Genomic DNA, 25,486 nt, shown 5'->3' with positions numbered 1-25,486 from the left:
CCCGGTGCTCTTTGGGTTCATATGTAGCAGGCATGGGCCAACTTGGGCCCTCCAGATGTTTTGGACTTCAACTCCCACCATTCCTAACAGCCTCAGGCCCTTTCCTTTTGCCCCTCAGCCGCTTAAGGGGCCTGAGGCTGTTAGGAATGGTGGAAGTTGAAGTCCAAAACACCTGGAGGGCCCAAGCTGGCCCATGCCTGGTGTAGACACACCCCTTACTGGTTTGCCACCCAGCTATTAGTCCGGGCTGAACCCTACTAAACTTCCAAGATCAGCCAGGATCTGGTCTAGCTCTGCCTTACAGCACTGCTTCCGAAACCCTTTGAGCCTGTGAAATTTTTACTTGACCCCGGGTATATAGGTACATAACATAGGTATAACAACCAAAGATTTCCTGATAACAAATGGGCATTTTTCCAGGCTTGCTAAATAGGCTGATTTTTCATTTTATGGAATACAGCTGAAGCATCTTCTACAGAGTCTGCTATAAATGCAAGTGAGGTGTATTTGAGAGGAAGAAACTGGCAAATCCACCTCTTGCCTTTAAGAAAGCTCATGGAATCACCACGAGGCAGCAGGTGTTTGGAAAGCACATGCATATGTAACAACAACAACTTATGTAAGTTAATTTTTTAACTGATTTATAGTGTATTGTACAGTTTTTATATGTGTGTTTTATTGTAAGCCGTCCTGAGTCCCCTGTTGGGTGAGAAGGGCGGGATATAAATATTGTAATAAATAAATAAACAATTTGGGCAGTTACTGGAAAAATTGAGAGCAAAATTGACAAGGAAAAAACATGGATGTTGCTCACAAATGGGACTTTGAAAGCTGAGACTGAGGGCCTGATTCTTGCAGCCCAAGAACAAGCAACTAGAACCCATGCCATCAAAACCAGAATTCAAAAGTCAACTACAGATCCCAAGTGTGGGCTATGCAAGGAAGCAGACGAAATGATGGATCACATCCTCAGCTGGACGGACTACAAGCAGAGGCAACTCCTCACAGGGCTTGGTGGACATGAGCATGAGCGTGGACAGACTAAAACAGAGGCATAATACTATTGCTCCGATGATCCACTGGAACTTGTGCCACAAATACCATCTGCCTGGGACCAAGAACTGGTGGGATCACAAGCCTGAAAAGGTTACAGAAAATGAACATGTTGAACTACTCTGGGACTTCCGAATTCAGTTTTGACCTAACGATTGTGGAAAAACGATTGTGGAAAAAAACAAAGCATGGATCACCGATGTTACAATACCAGGCGACAGCAGAATCGACGAGAAGCAACTAAAAAAGCTGACGTGATACAAGGATTTAAAGATCGAACTGCAAAGACTGACACAACCCAGTAAAAATGGTCCCAGTGGTGATTGCCCCACTGAGTGCAATGCCCAAAGATCTTGGCCAGCACTTCGAAACAATTTGCGCCGACAAAATTACCATCTGTCAGCTGCAAAAGGCCACACTACTCGGATCTGCGCACATTATTCACTGATGCATCACGTAGTCCTAGACACTTGGGAAATGTCCAACGTGTGATTCAATACAAAAGCCAGCATAATAGTGATCTTGTTTACTGTGTACTAATCTTGTTATGTATCAAATAATAATTTTATTTCTTGCCCGCCTCTCCTTGCAGCCCGAGGCAGTTAAAAACTGAGTAGGCCTACCAGAAGAGATGCCTCTTTAGATGGCTTTTACATTCTGACAGCTGATCTAGCCGTCAGGAGCTCTACCAGCAGGTCATTCCAGTGTCTTTGAGGGGCCAGTCGGGGGCTAGGAGGCTGGAGCAGACACTCTCCAGAGTAATAATAATAATAATAATAATAATAATAATAATAATAATAACTTTATTTTTATACCCCGCCCCATCTCCCCAGAGGGACTCGGAGCGGCTTACATGGGGACAAAGCCCGACATATACAACAATAAAACAGTGAAGCGAATATTTCAACAATAAAACATCAACATCAATAAAACCATCATAAAAAACAACATACAGCATAAAATATTAAAAACAGAAGACTAAAACACGGATCTGGGCCAAGGTGCAGCATATTTCAACATGGGAGAGGTAGTTTCTTAGCCTAAGTAGTCAATAAAGAGCATAGTAATAATGGCAGAGTATCCTATTGTTAAATGGGCAGATAGTTCGAACCTGCAATAATTAATCATCAGAGTGACTCTATCATGGCGTTTTCTTGGCATTATTTATTTGGTGGTAGTTTCCCTTCCTCTGTGGCTGTGAGAATGTGACTTGCCAAAAATTATCCAGTGGGTTTCCATAGTCAAAAGGATTTAAACCCTGGTCACTAGGGTCACCCAATGTTCCAAGCACAACACCATACTGACTCCTTACAGATTATTTGCATAAAATTATAGTAATGAATGAGTATATTGAAACAGATTTTCCAGATTTCGACCAAATCACGTCTGAACAATTCCTAGAAGCCAAGAAGACTTAACTGGGACTCTCATGCTTTGACCATATCATGAAAAGAAATTTCTCAATAGAAAAGGTAATAATGCTTGTTAAGATAGAAGGCAGCAGAAAAAGGAAGATCTTGTTGCAGAACTTTTTTCTCCATATTCTTAAATATTTTATTCTTAACATTTGAGATTCTCATCCTTAAAGAGTATTTTGTGATGAGACTTACTGTATAAAAGGGAGATATCCCTTATCACTGTACTTTCATACAGTTGAAATATTTCATATTGGTGAAACTCTTTAAGTCAGGGGTCCCCAAACTAAGGCCCGGGGGTCACATGCAGCCCATCAAAGCCATTTATCCGGCCCCCTGCGGTGGCGGCTCCCTCTTCCTCCGTTGAGGAAGGCGTGTGTACCTTTCAAAGCTTTGCTTGTTTATAATGGTATTTTAATTATTATTTAATTAATAATTAATTATTAAGGTGTGCTTTGCTTGTGCTTTTGGTGCACAAAGGCAGAAGAGGGCTGGACTAAATGGCCCAAGGGGTCTTTTCCAACCCTCTTTATTATTATTATTATTATTATTATTATTATTATTGACACAAAGGCATAGTATGACACAGCAAACGAGATATATATGCTGGATTTCATATCACAAAATTGTGATCGAGGTGACCACCCCCCCCCCCCAGGACTTTGTAAAAGATAGTTCAAAAATCAAGACTTTATGTTCTATATTCCATATATTTATAGTAGAAGGTGATTGAGACTTTTTACTGGAGTTTACTGTGACTCTCTGCACAAAAGGTGTTTGACCTTTTAGCCTGAGGCAAGAGATAACAACTTCATGAATTGTAAAATCATGCTGCTAAAACTCCACTTTTATGAATTTCCATGCTGGGTTCTCCAGATGTTATGAACTTCGTTCTTATCAAATATTTTCAATTGTTTATATCATTCATGATTCCCCTTTATGCAATGTAACTCACTTTTATGGATTCTCCCTTATTTCCATGAAATCTATCTATCTGCCTATATGTATTTGTACTCTTTGGGATCCCCGGAAAATATGTATTTTTCCCAGCATGGTTTATATTCCAACTTTATTTTATTTTTCATTTTATTTCATATAATTGTCAAATCATGAAATCAAATAGGAAATATTTTGAACTCAACCTGAACCCCAGAACTTATCCCATTTCCTATGACCCAGGCTTCCTTTCCCAAAAACAAAAGGATAATCTGCCACCGCTAAATCCAATCAAATTCAAATTGCATGGACAATATAGGGCTTGAGTCGCCGAATTCGGAGTTTGCTGACCTAAAGGTGATTCGCCCCAAGGCAAACATTGTCATATCTCACCCAAAGGAAAAACCAGGACACCTCAGGAAGGCGCCCTGCAGAGCCTGTCAATATGGCTCATCACCACCCATCTTTGCTTCCATCTCTGACACCCCAAGGCATATCTAAAATCTGTATACGTGACAGAAACCCGGACACCCTTGATTGCTGCCATTAATAAATTAAGCACCCTTTAGAAATCGGTCTAGCAGGACTTAATCCGCTAGTTCCTGTCCCGTCACCTCATTGTTTTGATAACTCCCGCCTTCTCTTTCCTGATTAGCCCGAGTAGAGACAAAAGGCAGCTTCCTATTGGGCCAACGGAGCAAGGCGGGAAACGAAAGCCCACCTCGTTCAACCTTCTAGCCTATCAACGATCAGATGGGCGGGGAAGCAGGGCAGGAAATTCAAAGGGTTGTCAGACTGAAATTTTGTATAAGTATGGCTTTATTTTGATTGTATGGTACCCTGGTAGACCGAATGATCGCTACTAGAGTCCTCTTCAGCTGAATTGCTCAATAAAGACTCCTTGGCGGATTTTCCTTCAACTTTGGCGGACCTTCTTCATTTCGGCTTCAGGTTGTATTGCGGCTAGTAATTCTCCTTTTGGCTTCGCCAAGGTCCGTTCTCTCAGGACCAGATCGGGTCTCTCCTTAAGGGCCCGATCCCCTAAAACGCGGTCGACAACAAAATCACAAGACGAACACTGTGTTTAGGACTACGATTTATTATTATTATCATCAACATTGAGGCTGGGTGGCCATCTGTCAGGGGTGCTTTACTTGTGCTTTTGGTGCACAAAGGTAGAAGGGGGTTGGACTAAATGGCCCAAGGGCTCTCTTCCAACCCTCTTTATTATTATTATTATTATTATTATTATTATTATTATTATTATTATTATTATTAACATTGAGGCTGTATTTGTTCCCGTTTTGTTTTTTTCCTTCAAAATAAGATCTGTGCAGTATGCATAGGAATTTGTTCATAATTTTTTTAAAAACTATAGTCCGGCCCTCCAATGGGCTGAGGGACCGTGAACTGGCCCCCTGTTTAAAAAGTTTGGGGACCCCTGCTTTAAGTCCACCCACATCCTTTAGCAGCACCAAGGTTGGAAGTCACTGAGTTCAAACTATTATTAACATCTACCCGTTGTTTAGTATTTGTTCTTGTTGCAAAGCAATAAACCCAGCTGATGCCAGATGAAGAAGGTCTTCTAGCTCCAAAAAATCCTCAATGTTGCTATCCATTGCTTAAAGACTGGGCTTGGAAACAAATTCAAATTTCTCTAGGTCATATAATTTTAACAAATTTACAGTCTTAAGCAAGCACCCACTTGTTCTTTTAGCTTTTACATCCCTGTGGGAGATTTTCTCTTCCTTCCTGCTCATCAGGTAGGTCTTTTGAAAATTATGCAGATAAGGAATATTCCCAAGCATGAACAGAATCCTCTTCTGTTGCATTGTAGCAAAGGGTCCTTGAAAAGCTTTGAGCTTCAGTAATTCTTCATTCATGCCTAGTAAAAGGGGGAGACACTTGGATGTCTTATCCCCTTAGTGCCGGTTTCACATTTTATGGCATATACATAATGTGAAGCTACTGTTAAAACATAAAAGTGGTTTCTGAACAAGAGCAGAATGTTTAGTTACCACATTCAAAAACTTACTACAAGTTCGGCTGCTAACGAGTTATTAAAACAAATGCATACTCTACAGATTGTTCTGTGGTGCAGGCTGGAAAGCAAGCTAGCTGCAACAAATCAACAAATCACTCTGACCAAGAGGTCATGAGTTCGAGGCCAGCCCGGTGCCTGCGTCTTGTCTCTGTCTCTGTTCTATGTCAAGGCATTGAATGTTTGCCTTTATGTGTGCAATGTGATCCGCCCTGAGTCCCCTTCGGGGTGAGAAGGAATATAAATGCTGTAAATAAATAAATTCCCTACAACCTCCCCACACCTTTTTAAAAAAATTAATCCATTTCCTAGAATAGCAGTTTGAGCCACAGCTCTTGTATGTTTCACATAATGCCCCTTATCACTTTAACTGGTACTAAGTGGTTTGAGTTTAAAAAAAAAAAAAAAAAGAACTATAGCATTTCACCAATATGAAATGTTTTACCTGTATGAAGCTGCAGTGCAAAGGAACTCTGGGCTACTCTTAAAACCCCCCTCAAGGCAGGAAGACTCAAGTACTGCCTTCTGCATTCAACCCCTTCTGCATTCTGAACTGCTTTTTGTTGCACTGGCCCCAAGATCCAACTCCTGCTGCACAATCTCCAAGGATGAGGGTATGAACTGTGCAGTCCTCCAGATGTTGGCACCAGATCCTGTTTGATCTTGAAAGCTAAAAGGGTCAGCTCTGGTTAGTACCTGGATGGTGAAAAGTGGCAAGCCTTCCCTCCTACATTTCTAAGTCCCTGATGTGGCCAACAACAACAACAACTTTATTTTTGTACCCCACCTCCATCTCCCCAAAGGGACTCAGGGCGGCTTACATGGGGCCAAGCCCAGGTAATTACAATAAGCACATCAAAATAAAAGTGACAGTCTGAACAAGAAGCAAGGAAGACAAATTTGAAAGTATCTATTGATATGCTGGTGGGTGTAAGAAGACCAGGTATCCTCTAATACCAGTTACTGGCTCTATTAAAGTCAGTGGTTCTCAGCTAGCAGAGATCCCAGCCAATATGGACAATTCACAGAAATGTTGAGAATTGAGGTCCCAAACATGGATTACTAAGTGCTAAGAACCAATCTAAGTGGATAATGTAGTTGCAGTTTAATGAAGCTTTGTGTCTATCTTATATCACTACAATGATATCTTTCAATATCTGTAATTTTGTTGAAGGGGAAGTGCCTCCATCAATAGAAGGGGCTGCTAACCCATGCAATCTTGCTAAAGCCAGTTCATTACCCGGTGACGATCCTTCTACTGATTAGCCTCTTCATATTTAGCCATGAACAATAGGTGAACAGTTCACTTCTGTGGTTATCGGTGAAGACTTGTTGGCTTTATATACACCTATGATAGTCTTTGAGAACTCAAGAGTCATCAGGGAGTAGTGTGTGCATATGTAGAGTCATCGTGCATTGTGTATGTGTACTCTGTTTTTCCAAATCAGAAGATCCTTCATGGTGCAGCGGATTAAATCACTGAGCTGCTGAACTTGCTAACTGAAAGGTCAACGATTCAAATCCAGGGAGCAGGGTGAGTGCCCGCTGTTAGCCCCAGCTTCTGCCAACCTAGCAGTTCAAAACCATGCAAATGTGAGTAGATCAATAGGTACTACTCCGGCGGGAAGGTAATGGTGCTCCATGCAGTCATGCCGGCCACATGATCTTCAAGATATCTACGGACAATACCGGCTCTATCGGCTTAGAAATGGAGATGAGCACCAACCTCCAGAGTCGGACACGACTAGACTTAAGGTCAGGGGAAAACCTTTACCTAAGATCGTTCAGAAAGCTCTGCCTATCAGAAGGTCAGCCTTCTGTATCCAGAAACTTAGGGTGAATATGGGGGTGCACACAGGTTCCCACAATACCTACAGAAGCATTAGTTCCCTCAAAAATAAATAGCATGCTCTTTGTGCAGCAGAACTCACACATGTTTTGTCCTCCACCTGCAAAATCTAAACTTCATTTTGAGTCACTGGCTACATCTCGGCATCTAAAATCTTCCTCATATATCACCTATCCAAGCAGGTTACATACTAAATTATAGAATCTGCCAGCATTACAAAAAACTCATCAAAGCTAATTTAAGGAAGCACCTTTAAGATATGCAAAAGGCCTGTCTGGTGGTATCTTAATAAGAGACTTATAGTGGCAAAACGTGATCACTTTGGTTCAAGGTGAAGGAGATGAGTTTTTTGCAAACCTATTGGTTCTCCATATGTTGTTGAACCAGTGGTTCCAAAACTTTGCTCCTCCAGATGCTTTGCACTTCAACTGAGGATGCATCTAAACTTTACAATTAATGCAGTTTGATTCTTTAACTGCCATGGCTCAATGCTATGGAATCCTGGGAGTTATAATTTGGTGAGGCACCAGCATTCTTTAGCAAAGTAGGCTAAATACAGTAGCTTGTAAAATTACACCTCCCGTGATTCCATTGCATTGAGCCATGAAAGTTAAAGTGGTGTCAAATTGAATTAATTCCACAATGCAGATGATCTTTGGAATCCCCAACTGTGGGACAAGATGGCTAGGGCTTTTGGGAATTGAGGTCTAACACCTGGAGGACCAAAATTTGGGAATCATGATGTTAGCCTATTGCTCCGATTGTTTCTGGCCATTTGGCCATGTTGTTCTGAACCTAGAAGGTGTAAAGTCCAAAATATCTAAGAGAATTGCAGTTTAGTAGGGTTATCGATTGCATATCTATTTATGTGACTACAGTGCCCTCTTTGAAACAGCATTGAATCATATAAATTAACTAGGGTTAAATATACAGTAACATTTACCATTTAGCAGGTAACTCACCTGTTGCAAGATAAAGCAATTGACATTTCTCCCTAATTGGGTGGTTGATTAAATCAAGTTAATGAAATGATTTCAACTGAAAGGAATCTAATGAGATTGCTGCAACGGGGAGCTTAAAAGAAAATTAAGGGCAAATTATTCTTCCAAGGGAATGACTAAGTGGTGTTACGTAGATAATATCTGAAGGTTAGAATATTTTGGTTTTTTGACAGGAAGCAACTTTTCTACTGCTAGTACTGTAAACCTCAGAGAGAGGCATATTCTGTGTTGACACAAGTGTGGTGGTTCAAAGGAATCTTTTCCTTCGTTTTAGAAGTAAGTTTCTCTTCAACTTAACTGTTCTGTCTTGAGCTGAATAATATCTGTGTAAGCTTGTGATTTTGGTGTGTGTTTTTATGTCTGTATGCATCTATTTCCACATGTATAATCAATTCCTACATCTTCATATTATTTTACAAGGAAGTAACTACTAAACAAGTTAATGGGGAAAATGCATTCATATTAAAATAGGGAATTTAAAAAAAGAATTCTGATACTTGTTTATATTTGTATAAAATGTATAAAATGTACAAATCCTAAGTTTATTTGAGTAATGAGAGACATAAGCAATATTTATGCAAGAAATTAAGTAAACCTAGCACAGGGCTGAACATGGCTTGGGGGGCAGTTTCTTTTCCTGAGTCTCACTGGGAATACTTTGATTTCCCTCCATTTTTTAAAAAAGGTCCTAATGATTTGAGGCTAAGGACTTTGCCTAACAGAGATCTGGGTGTAACACATTTTTGGTTTTCCCCGATCTTAAGTCTAATCGTGTCCGACTCTGGGGGTCGGTGCTCATCTCCATTTCTAAGCCGAAGAGTCAGCATTGTCTGTAGATGCCTCCAAGGTTGTGTGGCCATGGCCGGCATGACTGCATGGAGTGTCATTACCTTCCTGCCGGAGCGGTACCTATTGATCTACTCACATTTGCATGTTTTCGAACTGCTAGGTTGTCAGAAGCTGGTGCTAACAGTGGGAGCTCACCCCACTCCCTGGATTCAAACCACCAACATTTCAGTCAGCAAGTTCCATAGCTCAGCGGTTTAACCCATTGCGCCACTGGGAACTCCAGATGTGGCACTTACTGTGATCTAATACATATGGAAAGTGGTTTAGATAATAAGGTTCACCATAATACTGTACTCTGAAGTTCATGCTTCAATTCTAGCTTTTCAATATGCTAGCAAGGAAGTCTACTATGCCTCTATTCTTCTCTTTCAACTCTCCCAATTTGGTATGAGCAGTTACAATTAATCTTCTGCAGTTCAACTTTCTCCCTTTGTCCTTAGCTTACTTCCATTGGTACAAAGTGAGTTCAAAATTTTTTTAAAAAGTAATTTGCACTCAGTTAAAACGGTGGGTGGGGGGAAAAAGGGAGTGAAATCCTGACTTTCCCAATAGGTTCAGGCAAAACAAGTTGTTATAGTTTGTGCCTTCTTCCTTATCATTAACAACTTTCCCCATCTTGACCACATTCTACTTTGTCCTGGTTTTTATTAGTAAAATGTTAGATGATATGAAGCCTAATAAATTGTGATATTAAAGAGATATTTTTCTCTGTTTATAGGGGCTATAATGTCTGTACGGGGCAAGAAGCCTGCAAAGCCTGCTTTTACTCTGCACGAAAACAGGAGTGTCAAAGCTGGCCTGGTGTTCCCAGTGGGACGCATCAGACGGTACTTGAAGGTGGGTCACTATGCTCACCGAGTAAGCCCTGGAGCTGCAGTATTTCTTGCAGGTGTGTTGCAATATCTGGCTTTAGAGATGGTGGAACTGTCAGGCATCACTGCTCATGCAAACAAGAAGCAGCGGATTTTGCCACAACACATCCAACTGGCGGTGAAGAATGACCCAGAACTAGACCAGTTATTTAACGGTGTGACCATTGCTGAAGGAGGAGTTCTGCCGCATATCCATGCCCAGCTTCTCCCTAAGAAGACTATGAGGAAGAAAGTGGTTGCCGAAGATACTTGGTCTCAGGAATTCTAAAGCCTGCTAAAATCTTACTATCTCACAGGCATGAACTTGGATAATATTTGTAAGCATCATAGCTTTGGGCTATATGCGCAGCAACAATCTGTGTGCTTTCTAATGTAAAATAACACAATACCTTTATGTACTGTAAAATAATTTCCATTATTTTTACATGTTAAAATAAAAAGCAAATTTTCTAGTGTACTTAGAAGCATTTTGGACTTGTATATCTTAACATAAACAGTTCAACTGTTCTTTTCTGGGGTGGTACTGGACAGCTGCTCCTTTCTCCAAACATTTATCCAAGTGCTAAAAACTTATATTGTTATACAAACAAACCCTTCCACAAAGAGCATGACTCCCTATACTGGGAAAAGGTAAGATAAAAATAAAATAAAAATGACATCTATTTGGGCACAACTAACATGTTACTACTGGTAGTAGGTAACCTAGTTCCCTCCAAATATTTTGATGTACAGCTCCCATAATGCCAGGGGCAGGTACCATAGTTCAGCCTTAAAGGAATCGGAGTGCAAACCATTTTGAGGCTCTAAAAGAGAGAGAACTGATGCATTGCTCTGCTATGCAACTGTTAAAATATTTTTAAAAATATTACGGGCCAATTATTACTTTAAAAATCAGGTAGGAAATTTTATTTTGAGTCTCAGCCTAACCTTTGAATGGTTACATTGAACAGTATAGACTGCAAAATATAGAAGTACTGTATTTTTAAATGTCAGAGGCCCTGTGTTGCTACATCAAGTTGGTCATCCAGATATCTTGGACTTCAGCTCCCAGAATCTCAGACCATTGGCCAAAGTGTTTCAGGCTGCTGGGAGTTGAAGTCCAAAATTCTTGGGGAACCAGAGTTTGGGAATCACTGCTTTAGACCGACTGTTCGCTTAGGCACCTTCTACATTGCCCTATATTCCAGAATCTGATCTCAGATTATCTGCTTTGAACTGGATTATATATGTCTCCACTATCTGATAATCTGGGATAAGCAGTTAAACTGGAATTAGATACTGGGAGATAGGAGCAGTTAGTGCTGTGACTGATACATGCCTTCAAGATTACTCTCAACTAATGCTGGTTTTTTGACAATATTTCTTGAGGGGAATACGGTAAGTGCCATTGTCATCTTCTAAGGCTGAGTCCAACTTGTCTAAGGCTTTCCAGTAGATTTCTGTGGCTGGGCCGAGATCCAGACTATAGAATCCTACGACTTCATCACTCAGGCAAAATTGCCCATCCTAGTACGACTTCACTTCAGGCATGGAGCCTGCCAGATCCCATTAATCATCAACCAATCAATCAAACTTTATTTATATCCTGCCCCATCTCCCCATGGGGACTATGGATATCTTACAACATGAAGGAAATCATTCGATGCCTCAAAAACAATAAGCAATAAATTGAACAATAAATAAACAATATAAGGGTTCTATCATAAACAAATCATAATAAAAACAAAACACTTTGCACAACAGCAATAAATGGGTTAAAAACTATATCCATAGTTTAAAAGCCTATCCAAAATTAAAAGCCATATCCATAGAGCAGCCCTTATTTGGTAAAGCCAGCTCTTCAAACATTTGGCTCTTCATATGTCTGGGTACATAGGTAAGTTTTTAATTGCTTTCTGAAAGAGGGCAGCACGGAGGCCGTAGATCTACTTCCAGTAGGGCTCCATGCCTGAAGTGAAATTGAATTGTCACAAGAGGCAGTGCCAACAACACGAAAGGCTTCGAGATTTTTTCCCCAGCTGCAACAGACCACGTGGCTGATGAAAACGATGGCTTTCTCTTTCTTTTGGCTACACATGGAGCAAGGAGAGGCACCCGTGCACCCACATGGGGTTTCCCTATGAGCCCTGCTTACTGAGCCAATCAGAACAGAAGAAAGACATGATGTTTCTTTTAGCCAAGACGGGCTTCCAGTTTTTGTTGTGAGCAGGATTCTGAGAGAGACAGATCAGTGATCTAAATTTTCGGTGCCGGTCACAGCTCTGCATGGCTTGGCTTGCTTTTTGATTCAAATAGCAATAAAGAAGCAGATTACTTTCTGCACATTTTCTAGCCATAGGGTCCACCCCATCCCTAGCTGCTCTCTCATTGATTGTAGCTAAGGAGAAAGGATCCCAGAAAGGATGAGAGGCTTCTCTCATCTCTGGCAATGTAAAACCTGAGCTTAGGAAAGAAGGGCGAGTGGAGGGAGAAATAACCAAGCCTCCCTTAAAACCTGAACCCAGCTGGCTTGAGGCTTGAAGGGAGAAATAGCTAGGTCTCCTCCCTTAAAGCCTGAATCCAGCTGGCTTGAGGATTGAAATAGCTTAGGAAAGAAGAGTGAGTGAAGGAGAAATAGCCGGGTCTCCCTTTTTAAAGTCTGAACCCAGCTGGCTTATTGAGGCTTAGGCTTCCCTCCATGTGATGAGGGGGATGAGGAGGAAACCTCGATAGTGCAGGGCATGGGGTGGGCACTATGGTGGCATGTGTGAAGAGGTTCAAGGAGAAAGGGAAGCCTCATAAGTTCCCCATTGCCATCAATGGGCTGGAGCTCCTCCAATCTTTTGGTTGCCAGATTGAAAAACGGATCTGGGGGTCCACTAAAATCTGAATATCAAAAAAGAAGGAGAAGGAGAAGAAGAGGAAAAAAGAATAGGGTTTAAGAGAATTGTCCACCCCTATTACCTACCTACCTATCTATCTTTAATGTACTTGTTTCAACTTACATAGATATTCAGCTTAAGAACAGACTTACAGAACCTATCTTGTTCATAACTTGGGGACTTGCCTGTATTTCCCATCCACATCATGCTAAAAAATATATAAAAGGAAGGTGACTGTACAGTGTTGTGATATCAATTAGTCAATGAAAGTCACAAATGATACAACCCATAGCCTCATGACTGGGTCACTTGTGAATCTTTGTGAAGGGTTTATTAAGCAGTCTACATGTCAATTTTAAAAAGCTACAAGTGAGGTTGGAGAAAATTGAATGAATCTCCCCTAAGCAATGGGGAATCTACATTTTGATGGGCTTCCTTTTGGGCAGTGAGTCAGCAGACTCCCAAATGGGTTTCAGCCGAATAAGAACATGAAGGTTTGAATGAATTAAAGATAAAGATGCAAACACAGAGAGAAAATTTACAAGCATAATTCATGGCTGCAGGTTTATTGTGTATGATTTCATATAGTAGAGAGGCATGTCTCTTAAAACAGGGGCTAAGCATAGTCCCAACATTTCACTTTGTAGTACAAACGGATGGAGCATGGAGGCCAAGCCAAGAATTTCAGGATCCACAAGAGCCTGGAAAAAGATCACCAAATTTAAAAAGACATTGTAGATAATCTTGCCTTGCTGAGCAGATTGAATTACAGTTCATGTGCAGATCCCATCCTGAGTATGTGGTTTTAGGCATTTTAATAAATAAAGGTGACTTCCCCAAATGGCAAATCATCATCCCATTAATGATAAAAACCTATTGATCGTATGCATCCAATCTAGTTAGAGATAATAATAATTACCTCTAACTAACTAATATTATAATAATTATTATAATAATTTATTTATATCCCGTCCCCTCTCCTCAGAGGGACTCTGGGTGGCTTATAACATGAGAAAACAATGATATCAATCACACTTACAATCAGAAAATTAAATCAAACCAACAGATCAAAGACAAAACACAATAAATAAAAATAAAATCCATAATTACAACTTATAGACATTGGTCATATAAATATAAGACTTTAAACAATTAAGACATATAGTATCATTAAAATTATAGTATTTGGGTTTAGACTACATTTCCCCAGCCACATCCATAACAAATTCAAGGGAGGAGGGAGCTTCTACTGATGTCAGTACTGCTATATACATAAGCAAATAGAACAACCATGATGATAAATGAAAATCACCTTTTATTTTGGCCTATTCACCTCCATTATCCACTGTCCTTCCATTCCTAGGCTGCAAATGCAATATGCAAACAAACGTTATAATATAGTTTATGCACTAAATCTAAGAAATAATGAGAGTTCTGTGCAAGTCAAGGTGGGCATTAGAAAAGAACACATGCAGACATGGTTTTGTCAGTGCATCACGTAGTTATTGGTTTGAAATGAAAGAATTCACAAAAGCACAATTTGGTCACAAAGCAGAATAATTGCTGAAAATAATTGCTCTATGCTTGATCTTTTATTTTGGTGTGGGGTGTTGATCTATGCTTAAATGTAGGCCTTTCTTCTACACTGCATGATGTTGTGTAATAATAATAATAATAATAATAATACTTTATTTATAACCCACCCTCTTTCCCTGAAGGGACTCAGATACTCCCTAAATTTAAAAATGCGAATAAAGAAAATGCCCTTTTTTTATCTGAGAGAGCATCCCTCCAGGAAATCCTTGGACTTCCAGAATGGCTCCGTAGTTTAACTCTGGTGGAAGCTGACTATAGAATCACATTGGAGATTGCTAGAGATTTATTTTTTTCTAAATCTTTAGGGTCCCCAGCATGACCAGAGGAAGAGTCACACTTAAGAAGCTTGGGGTTTCTAGAAAGAACATTTAAATTAAACCATATTGAATACTCAAATTCACAAAAGTCAAACTACAAAGGTAGGGGGACAACTGCACATCTATTAGTCTGCAATCTCAAAGGTGTCTGGAATAGAAACTAGAGTAAGCATACCAATCTTTGGCACATTTTTTCTGATTCAGGCTTTCTTGTCAAATTAACTCCCTACAGTTAAATATTGTGTACTAGATATGGTAATACATCCAACCAATGCCCTGAATTTTTTTTATTAGCCCCAACTGGATTAAACTCATTGAATCAACTGATCACTGGTGAGTCAACACATAAGTAGTTCCCATTGATCAAATGGATTTTTCTAGTTGGAATTAACTATAGTGTTCAGATTTATGATTCTAGATGTGAGATGACATAACCAAATACAAATGAAAATAAACTAATTGAGACTGATGATAAAATTTCCTGAGCTGATCTTCCAAGTGATCCTGTCTAACTAGAATTCATGAAAAGGTCATTATTTTCTTTTTTAAAAAAAATAAATAGAACTAAACATTAATGAAAAACTAAAGGGTCCTTTTTGCATTATTTTCAGTTTTTCCATAGCTATGAATAAGCTGTAACCTAAGCAAATGTTCTGTGGTGAAATTCAGCTTAATGCAGTAGTACTAGTAAAGCCTTTGTTGAAAATCCTAATTCCTTTCATGAAGCCAAGTTTTACCTCGAAAGTGAGATATTTTGGGCCATATTGAGGAGCAGGCCAAATGTCTTTAAAATGTTGGTGTTATTAGTTTAGATTAGCTTTAGCAGAGGTGCTAAAAATATTACTAAAACCTTTATGGGTACTTCAAAAAATGTGAACTTTTTTTGACATAGCCAAGAGAATGATTATACAACAATCTCATGAGCATTTGGACCTGAACAAAGAGCTTTTGTTTGTTTAGAACACAAAGGTTTTTTTTCTTCAAGAGTAAAAATTAATTTGATATTTTAGATGTCCTGTTAGCCCTAACTGAAGTTGACTTGTTGAATCAGTAGATTTATCTACATGTTGACACGTTACTTACCAGTAACTGTTGGTTTAATAAGGCTACTTTGGACTAACCAATAAGAATCAGGTCTGTGGGTCCTTTCACAATTTTAGCACCACTAATCTATTTTAATTGCCATGATTCCATCCTACAAAATTCCTGGGGTTTGCAGCTTAGACCCCTAGAATTTTTAGCACTGCTTAACCAAACTACAAACGCCTGGATTTCTTCAAATGTAGGAATGGCAGTCTAAGAGCCCTTCCACACAGTCATATAACCTAGAATATCAAGGCAGAAAATCCCACAGTATCTGCTTTGTACTGGGTTATCTGAGTCCACACTGCCATATATTCCAGTTCAAAACAAATAATGTGGGATTTTATTTAGTTGTGTGGAAGGGGCCAAAGTGGAGTCTTCGTGCTATCATTATACAGGGTGTTTGAAAAAGAACTCCCTAGTTTTAATATGTTTTAATGTGTATGCAAAGAGCTCTATGTGTGGCTGAAGGTGTAAGGAAGTTGTTTTCAAAGGGAAGAGAAAAATTAGATACCCGAAAAAGGAAAAAGGGTCGCCCCAAGGGATCCAAACCATCCTGTAAAATAAAAGAAACAAAAGTAGACTTAGCTTCCTTGACATAGACTAGCACTTGTTTATCTACATACTGGGGTATAACATGGAAACAGTAAAACACAGATCAGGGAAGGAAACTGATCCCACAGCAAGCAGAGTACAAAGAACTGTCCTCTCAGCAAGAGAGGTACAGAATATTACACCTTGTAAAATGATTTTTATTTCTTGGTTATAAAATGTCATTTCCTAATTGGTTGTATCACAAAAACATGGGGAAAATTATTGAACTGCTAAACCTTTTTTTTTTTTGCAGTTTGCACAAAAGGTTAAGAATGGCACATGAAAGGTTTAAAATGACAGCCACAAAAACAAAGTTTCTGAAGTATAACAACTACTTTCAGAGTAAGTACCGCACAATTAAAAAGGAAATAACACTTTCAAACCAGGAACAGAAAATTTTGTTACATAGTGTTATCTTTTATATTCCAGAAGTAGTTTCCATTAAATTAAATGGGGCTTGCTCCCTGCTCAAGAGAGGAATGATGCAGCTCTCCAGATGTGTTTTGAACTGCTACTCACAAAGCCAACACACCAATGTGAGAACTGTTAAACACTTTGGCTCAACAACATCTGAATTCCCACTCAGGAATTTCATGACATCTAGTTTTTATTCTGTTCTAAGTAGCATCCCTGGGCACCTTCCATCTTTTTTTAAATGATATAAAATGGAGTGTTGTGCCCAGAAGCCATCCAAGTGTGCAGTTCTGGCTTCAAATGATTTATATAACATATTTTGAACTCAGCCATCTCCCCCTCCATTTTTAAAAGGTGGCCAATGTTTATTGCTAATGGTTTCCCAGGAGAGTGTGGTTGTGGTCCATGTGGGTCCATGGGGTGTGTAACAAGTGGGACAGGTCTCTGGACCCTCCACAGCCGTGCATCCATCTCAACCCCTTGTTTCAGCCACTCCATGCATTTCCCTTCTTTGTTCTTTAATCTTATTTTGCAGCATGCTGCCTTCTCACTTTGACTTCCCCTTCCCTGCCTTGTCAGTCACAATGAGCATGTTTTGCCTACCTTCTTCGTGAATTCTGCAGCGGCCACCTGCGATTCCTGCAATGAAAGATGGGAATGTTAATTTCGTTTTACTCAAATGCTAGCACACTGCAGCCTTGCAACGGAATTTAGTAGATTTGTGTAGTGTATTGGAGCATTTAAAACACAATACAGGCAATGTTGAAACAGAGACAGAATATACTTTTTGAGTTTAGCTGAGGCCATTCTTTGACCCTACTACATAGAGAATGTAGTAATTCAGTCTCTTCAACACAGTGCAAATGCTCAGATGAAAAATAATATTCTAGGGCTGGCTTTTGAAAGGGCAATCGTATTTTTGTTGGAATATTATATATGCCACTCTACATTTTTCAAAAGATATTTTAATCCAGTCACAAGCCGCAGATGCTAATTTACAATGCAGTAAAGATGCACTCACACACACAGATACATACCCTTAACAATTTATAATTCTGGATTTTTACCTATTTTTTTTCAAAAATGTATACATTTTCAATAGTAGAGTGTTGTGAAATTATAAGAGACACTTTAAGTAAAGTTTACAACTCTGTGCTTCAACAATGAGAGCAGTGCATTACTGCATAAAGGATGGCAATTTGAACAGTCTTCATAAAATGGCAATTTATTATGTTATAATTGTGATTAAATCCTTATTATAACATTCTTCAATAATGTATTTTCTTAGCCTTCAAATAATCACCATAGCTACCATTTGCTGTTAAAGGATGTATATGTTTTGTGATACTCTACATAGGTGTGTCTACGCTCAAGCCTTTTGTGGATGGTAGTCAATTGAACCATTCCTTCCATATGACAAATAGCATTTTTTTTCATGTCGGAGCGACTTGAGAAACTGCAAGTTGCTTCTGGTGTGAGAGAATTGGCCGTCTGCAAGGATGTTGCCCAGAGGACTTCTGGATGTTTAATGTTTTACCATCCTTGTGGGAGGCTTCTTTCATGTCCCCGCATGGGAAGCTGGAGCTGACAGAGGGAGCTCATCCAATGTCCCTAGATTTGAACTGCTGACCTGTCAGTCAGCAGTCCTGCCGGCACAAAAATTTAACCCATTGTGCCACTGGGGGCTCCACAAATAACAATGAATTATTCTATAAGATGTAGAAATGATAAGACAATATACTTCTACATTCTAACAGTTTTGTAAATAAGCTTCAAACTGAAGTGGTCATTACTTGGGCAGTGATATTGTAGATGTGCATGGAAAATGTTGTCATTACATTCCCAGTAACAGTTGGTAGCTTCCATGTTAGTGGAACTTTAGCTGGAATTTAAATGGTTCAGGACCTTGGATAACACCTTTAAAGTTAAGCTTGGAGTAGACTTGCAACTTCAAATGCCATGCTGCCCAGAATTGAGTACCAATGCCAACTTAGTGTGCCTCATCAGCATTTTTGTTGTGAAAAACCTTAGAGACATTTGCATGAAAGTCATGAAGAAATGAAAATATAAAGAAATAAAATAAGGAGAGAAGAAGGAAAGGGGAGTGGGCAGCGATGGTGTTTTCTCCATATCGAAAGCTCACAGTGTTAACACTGGCACAATGGCTTTTTAAAGGACAACAACAGTTGAGATGACATTTCAGTGCCACAAAATACTATGGAAGTAATAAGTGCATACTGGATCAAGGAATCTTTTCATTCTTCTCTCCGAGAGCTTTGGAGCAAGGCTCATTAAAGGATGCACAGGGAAAGACTATAACAAAGAGATATCATGAACACTAGTTTTATATTGTGACAAACATCCAAAAAAAGGAAATATCTAAGGCTTACAACAAACCAATTGGTTTTAACAGTCTTATACTACTAACGTATGAATAAGCGTATTTCAAAAGAGACATATGCACAGAATGCTGGGTCATCCTAACTGGCAGGCCTGTAGCGAGGGTGTGGTTTTAGGGGTTCAAACCCCCGCCCCCCTGAAATTTTTCAGGTTATAAAAAAAACCTGGTTTACTCATGAATTTTAACTGGTTAACTAAATCCCCATGCTAAGTCTATGAGATGCAAAACATTAAGAGTCCCTCCAGGCACTATCTCAAGCAGATATTGACAGGTTTGTAGTGGGGAGGGGTGCGTGCTAGGGGTTCACCCCCCCCCCCCCCCGAAATTTTCAAAACCCCTCCCGAAATTTTTTTCTGGCTACGGCCCTGCTAACTAGTAAATTCCAAACTGAGTTGGAAATAAATATCAAACACATTCATTTGGGGACTTGACCCATGGCTTTTGTCACTTCTGTCTCTACTTTGAGTTGACCTACACAAAAGGTGATGAGATATCTATGCATAATTGCTTCTATCTTAGAAACTGCCATCACATTGGGTTGCTGTGAGTTTTCAGGCTGTATGGCCATGTTCCAAAAGCATTCTCTCCTGACACTTTGCCCACATCTATGGCAGGCATCCTCAGAGGTTGTGAAGTATGTTGGAAACTTGGCAAGTGGGGTTTATATACGTGTGGAAGGTCCAGGGTGGGAGAAAGAACTCTTCTCTATTTGAGGCAAGTGTGAATGTTGCAATTGGCCACCTTGATTAGCATTGAATAGCCTTTCAGCTTCAAGGTCTGGCTGCTTACTGCCTGGGGGAATCCTTTGTTGGGAGGTGTTCGCTGGCCCTGATTAATTCATGCCTGGAGTTCCCCTGTTTTCAAAGTGTTGTTCTTTATTTACTGTCCTGGTTATAGAGGTTTTTTTTTTTTAGTACTGGTAGCCAGATTTTGTTCATTTCCATGGTTTCCTCCTTTCTGGGGAAATTGTCCACATGTTTGTGGATTTCAATGGCTTCTCTGTGTAGTCTGACATGGTAGTTGTTAGAGTGATACAGTATTTCTGTGTTCTCAAATAATATGCTGTGTCCAGGGCCAGCTGACACCTCCGAACATCTATGGCAGACATCCTCAGAGGTTGTGAGGTCTGTTGGAAACTAGGCAAGTGAGATTTATGTATCTGTGGAAAGTCCAGGTTGGGAGAAAGAACTCTTGTCTGTTTGGAGAGAATGCTTCTGGAACATGTCCATACAGCCCGAAAAACTCACAGCAACCCAGTGATTCCATCCATGAAAGCCTTCGACAACAGTCATCACATTATTTCTGAGTTAATGCAAACAACAGTTCAATTCTATTGGTCACTCATGCTGCATTCTAACATGCTGTTGAGTGAGTAAACACCATTGTTTTAAATGGGGTTCATGTGTAGAAATACATTTCAAAGCAATCATTTTATTTGTTTTAATAAAACAAATCATCCCATATATGTATACACACATTTTTAATCAACAAAGTATTAATTATTTATTAAAAGCATTTAATAGCCTTAAGTTTCCTTTTGGATGAAATCATTAACTATTAGATACAGTAGTCCAAAAAACTCATAAATGCTTAACAGCAGTTTGCATTAACCCATGTTATATTTTAAAAGTTTGTTTCTATCACATCACAAACTATTTTGTATATTCTAGAAATAGCCTTATCTAACGTCCCACTAAGTTTATTAAAGTAGTTTGATTACTGTGTTGTCGAAGGTTTTCATGGCCGGAATCACAGGGTTGCTGTAAGTTTTTTGGGCTGTATGGCCATGTTCCAGAAGCATTCTCTCCTGACATTTCACCCACATCTATGGCAGGCATCCTCAGAGGTTGTGAGGTCTGTTGGAAACTAGGCAAGTGGGGTTTATATATCTGTGAAAGGTCCAGGGTGGGAGAAAGAACTCTTGTCTGTTGGAAGCAAGTGTGAATGTTGCAATTAATCACTTTGATTAGCATTAAAAAGTCTTGCAGCTTCAAGAACTGCCTGATTCCTGCCTGGGGGAATCCTTTGTTGGGAGGTGTTAGCTGACCCTGATTGTTTCATGTCTGGATTTCCCCTGTTTTCAGAGTGTTGTTCTCTGAGGATGCCTGCCATAGTTGTGGGCAAAACATCAGGAGAGAATGCTTCTGAAGCATGGCCATTCAGTCCAGAAAAGTCACAGCAACCCAGTTTGATGACTCTTTAGAACTAAGCCATATATAAAACATATACATAGGAGAAATCTAATAGACTTCATGCATGTGTTTTAAGCTATTAAGTATGCCATTGTATTTAAGACAAATTATCTGTTCTGTGTTCTAGACTACTTTGTGTGTATAATGTAATGTATGACAAAATACTAACCCCAGCGTTAAGTGGATAAGTTGGGTCTTGAGCTCTGGAGTAGTGAAATAAAAACTGCACAGAGAAAGCTATTTTAGTAGGTTACACTGTTTAGACGAAGTTGCACAATATTTATGATGAAGAAATGTAAATACTTACCCTTTTATATATTTCCTGATTGTTTTCCTGGTGAGGACAATGGGGATATTAGATTAAACAGTACTTAATGATTACTTAACTAGGTAAATACTGTAGCTCCTTTGGAAAGATAACTCAGATCTTACCTCATCTATCTGCAGACTATTAAACATGGAGTTACAAAGATCCATAACAGAACTGGAGACCTACAAGATAGATATAGTTTGTGAAAATAATCATGGAAGGCGAAGTGATGGTATCATTATATGGTCTAGAGCAGGCATGGGCCAACTTGGGCCCTCCAGGAGTTTTGGACTTCAACTCCCACCATTCCTAACAGCCTCAGGCCCCTTCCTTTTGCCCCTCAGCCGCTTAAGCGGCTGAGGGGCAAAAGGAAGGGGCCTGAGGCTGTTAGGAATGGTGGGAGTTGAAGTCCAAAACTCCTGGAGGGCCCAAGTTGGCCTATGCCTGCTCTAGAGATAAGAAACCAAATTGGATATGCATCTTAAAGTGAGACAGAGAAATATAAAGAAATACACCAAGTTGCTGTTTGTGGCTCAGGCAATGTAGAAAAGGTTTGTATGAATTATCTCTAACCCTGAAACACACAGTTGGTGACATTGAGAAATATTAATAAAAATCAAAGTTAATCATAACACAATTTTACCTGAGGTTGGTCAGAGAGTTCTATCCACTGACTGAAACACAGTGCCAGTCTCTACAAAAAAAATGTAAAAATAAACTCAGATGCCCAGTGCAGTCTGTAGTTTGCACTAAAGCTTATCACTTGATTTTGTGAGGCTTATAACATTCCCTAAAGATTATATATACATTACACTAGTATTTTTTGGTCTTACAGCCAATGTAGAACTGTGACAATCAATCCTTATATTAACAGGCATTGAGGACTGGAATAGTCACACACCAAAACTGATTGTCCATCACAATCTTTCTCCTTCCCTCTATAACAGAGATCGCACGCACTTTCCCCATGGGAGCTCATATTGTTACTAGTAAACGCACAGGACATTAAAAAAGTTATGTACCTCACTTTTAGGAATATCTGATTCACTTAGCCAGCCAGCAAAAGGTTGAGGAAAACCTGTAAAACAGCAAAGAAGCCTTTAAATAGAGTAAAAATGTTTTAATTCAATAATGAGCATAAAGGCAGGAGCATAAGAAGAAAATGGAGACAAATCCAGGTACAACAAATAGCACAATAATAATAATAAATTTTATTTCTACCCTGCCAACATCTCCCCGAAGGGACTCGGGGTGGCCAATAAAATACAGCGAAGTGCCACATATATACATAAATATAATACATAAATCTGAAACAATAAAAAACCACAAAATTTCAACCACACACATACATAATGTAAAACATTAAAATTCATAAAATGCAGGCATAGCTGCGGATAAAAAAAAGTTGTTTCAACTGACATAGCCCAGTGCACAAAGCAATGCTTTCCCTTGCAATAATACATGGAATAAGGATAATTTTCACTGTCAGTGCTTAATATTAAAGAAAATGTTGTCATCCTTGAGAAGGGGTGAGGAAAATAAACTGGTAATAAAGCAATTGCAAATGGGTTTCTCAAAGAAAGCGCAGTAGACTTAAGGTAAATCAAATATGTACAACAAATATTTAAGCCCTGGGTTGTTGTGAGTTTTCCGGACTGTATGGCCATGTAACAGAAGCATTCTCTCCTGACGTTTCTCTCCTGAGGATGCCTTCCATGGATGTGGGTGAAACGTCAGGAGAGAATGCTTCTGGAACATGGCCATACAGCCCGGAAACCTCACAACAACCCAGAGATTCTGGCCATGAAAGCCTTTAACAACATATTTAAGCACAGTTAATTTTTGTGCTTTGTTTCCTTATCTGTAACTTGATTTTGATAGCTCCGTCCCCACCATCACTTCTATGTCAATTAAATGGCAAGGCTTGTATAAAGAGATGACCAGACCATGCTTAATTCAGAACTTTGGAGAGCGTCGCAAGCAGTGTCTATTTATTTATGTGTTGTGGAAGGCGTTCATGGCCAGAATCACTGGGTTGCTGTGAGTTTTCCGGGCTGTATGGCCATGTTCCAAAAGCATTCTTTCCTGACATTTTGCCCACATCTATGGCCTCAGAGGTTGTGGGGTATATTGGAAACCTGGCAAGGGAGGTTTATATATCTGTGGAAGGTCCAGGGTGGGAGAAAGAACTCCTGTCTGTTGGAGGCAAGTGTGAATGTTGCAATTAATCACCTTGATTAGCATTGAAAATCAATTTTAAAAGTATTTTAAAAACTCTAAAATCAGGACAGTAAATAAAGAACATCACTAAGAAAACAGAGGAATTTCAGACATGAATCAATCAGAACTAGCTAACACCACCCAATAAAGGATTCCCCCAGGCAGGAAACAGCCAATTCAATGCTAATCAAGCTGGCCAGTTGCAATATTCACACTTGCTTCGGGCAGACAAAAGTTTTTTCTCCCACCCCGGACCTTCCACAGATATATAAACCCCACTTGCCTAGTTTCCAATATACCTCACAACCTCTGAGGATGCCTGTTATAGATGCAGGCGAAGCGTCAGGAGAGAATGCTTCTGGAACACGGTCATGCAGCCCGGAAAACTCACAGCAACCCAACAGAGGAACAGCTTTCCCTGTATCATCTCTCAACAGGTGCCTTTTCTTGGTAACAAACTTAGAAGTGCTGCGATCTCTTCCCAAACTCTCCCCTATGGTTTGAATTGTACTCTTTTCAAAGTTTTAACAGTATTATGTTTTTAATGTTTCAGTTTCCCGGATTCGCGGGCAAATGTAGAAATAAAGGGATGAGGAGGAGGAGATGGTGATGCCGAGTACCCCTTGTCGGCCTCCCTTCCCGCTTTCCTGCCTAAAGGATGGCATGGAAGTTGCCTTCTCCCGGCCCCAGTGGCAAACTCCCCCGAACCAATCACGCCGAGAAAACTCTATGCCTGATGTGCTTAGGGTGTCCCAATGTAGAAGGACTTACCCGAGGCGTGCCGCCCGGTGCAAAGGCAGGAGAGCAGGAGGAGGAAGGGGAAGGGGAGCGTCGGCGGGCGCTGCCTGGCTTTCAGGGGAGCCGGGCTTCTTTGGCGGCACAGACCCATCTTCGCCTCCGAAGGGTCCGCGGGCGAGAGGAGGAGCGGAGGCGCCGCCTTTTTGTCTCCATTGGCGCCCAGTGGCGGAGACCCCAGGGCGGGAGAGCCAATCAGCGTCCGGCAGGCCCCTCGCCCTCTCCTTCAGCCTGCGACCCCCGCCAAAGAGACAAGGAAGGGTGAATTGACGCACTCGGGCGCCGCTTGAACTACCCTGGCTCCATGCCATGAAGTCATTGCAGGTGTAAACTCTCAAATCAGGACAATATATTACTTTTTTTACTTACTCTCGCTCACTTATTTACAGGACAATATATAAAGAACAGGAGCGCTGGTGGCGAAATGTGTTAAAGCACTGATCCGCTGAATTTGCGTACCGAAAGGTCCCAGGTTCGAACCTCGGGAGCGGCGTGAGCGGCCGCTGTTAGCTCTAGCTTCTGCCAACCTAGCAGTTCGAAAACATGCCAATGTGAGTAGATCAATAGGTACCGCTCCGGAGGGAAGGTAACGGCGCTCCATGCAGTCATGGCGGCCACATGACCTTGGAGGTGTCTACGGACAACGCCGGCTCTTCGGCTTAGACATGGAGATGAGCACCAACCCCC

At 40.2% G+C, this 25,486-nt stretch overlaps 1 protein-coding gene and 1 long non-coding RNA gene across 5 annotated transcripts; one reads left to right on the top strand and one right to left on the bottom strand.

Annotated features, from left to right (window-relative positions):
• Positions 1-129: 129 nt before the first annotated feature.
• On the top strand, positions 130-10,473 carry LOC100562384 (histone H2A, sperm). 4 transcript variants are annotated; one of them, XM_062975379.1, is made up of 3 exons: positions 130-361; positions 461-619; positions 9,863-10,473. In XM_062975379.1, exons 2-3 carry the CDS (start codon positions 556-558, stop codon positions 10,282-10,284), a joined length of 486 nt encoding a protein of 161 aa, XP_062831449.1. In that variant the 5' UTR covers positions 130-361; positions 461-555; the 3' UTR covers positions 10,285-10,473. The 4 variants fall into 4 exon arrangements, with proteins under 4 accessions (XP_062831449.1, XP_062831448.1, XP_062831450.1 ...); XM_062975378.1 differs by having other exon boundaries at positions 131-619; XM_062975380.1 differs by lacking the exons at positions 130-361; positions 461-619 and adding an exon at positions 8,265-8,442.
• A 2,954-nt stretch (positions 10,474-13,427) lies between these two features.
• On the bottom strand, positions 13,428-24,991 carry nms (neuromedin S). The gene is made up of 11 exons (XR_010004316.1): positions 24,776-24,991; positions 22,807-22,862; positions 22,428-22,478; positions 21,907-21,966; positions 21,782-21,808; positions 21,644-21,697; positions 19,120-19,194; positions 17,485-17,520; positions 16,388-16,429; positions 14,190-14,241; positions 13,428-13,578 (listed from the first exon to the last, which is right to left on the bottom strand). It is a non-coding gene; the product is annotated as a neuromedin S (long non-coding RNA).
• Between the last annotated feature and the right edge of the window lie 495 nt (positions 24,992-25,486).

The sequence above is a fragment of the Anolis carolinensis genome, chromosome 3, assembly GCF_035594765.1.
Source record: "Anolis carolinensis isolate JA03-04 chromosome 3, rAnoCar3.1.pri, whole genome shotgun sequence".
In the NCBI taxonomy this organism is placed as follows: domain Eukaryota; kingdom Metazoa; phylum Chordata; class Lepidosauria; order Squamata; family Dactyloidae; genus Anolis; species Anolis carolinensis.
The sequence above is the reverse complement of the archived record's forward strand: the minus strand, read 5'-3'. Positions and strand labels throughout refer to the sequence as shown.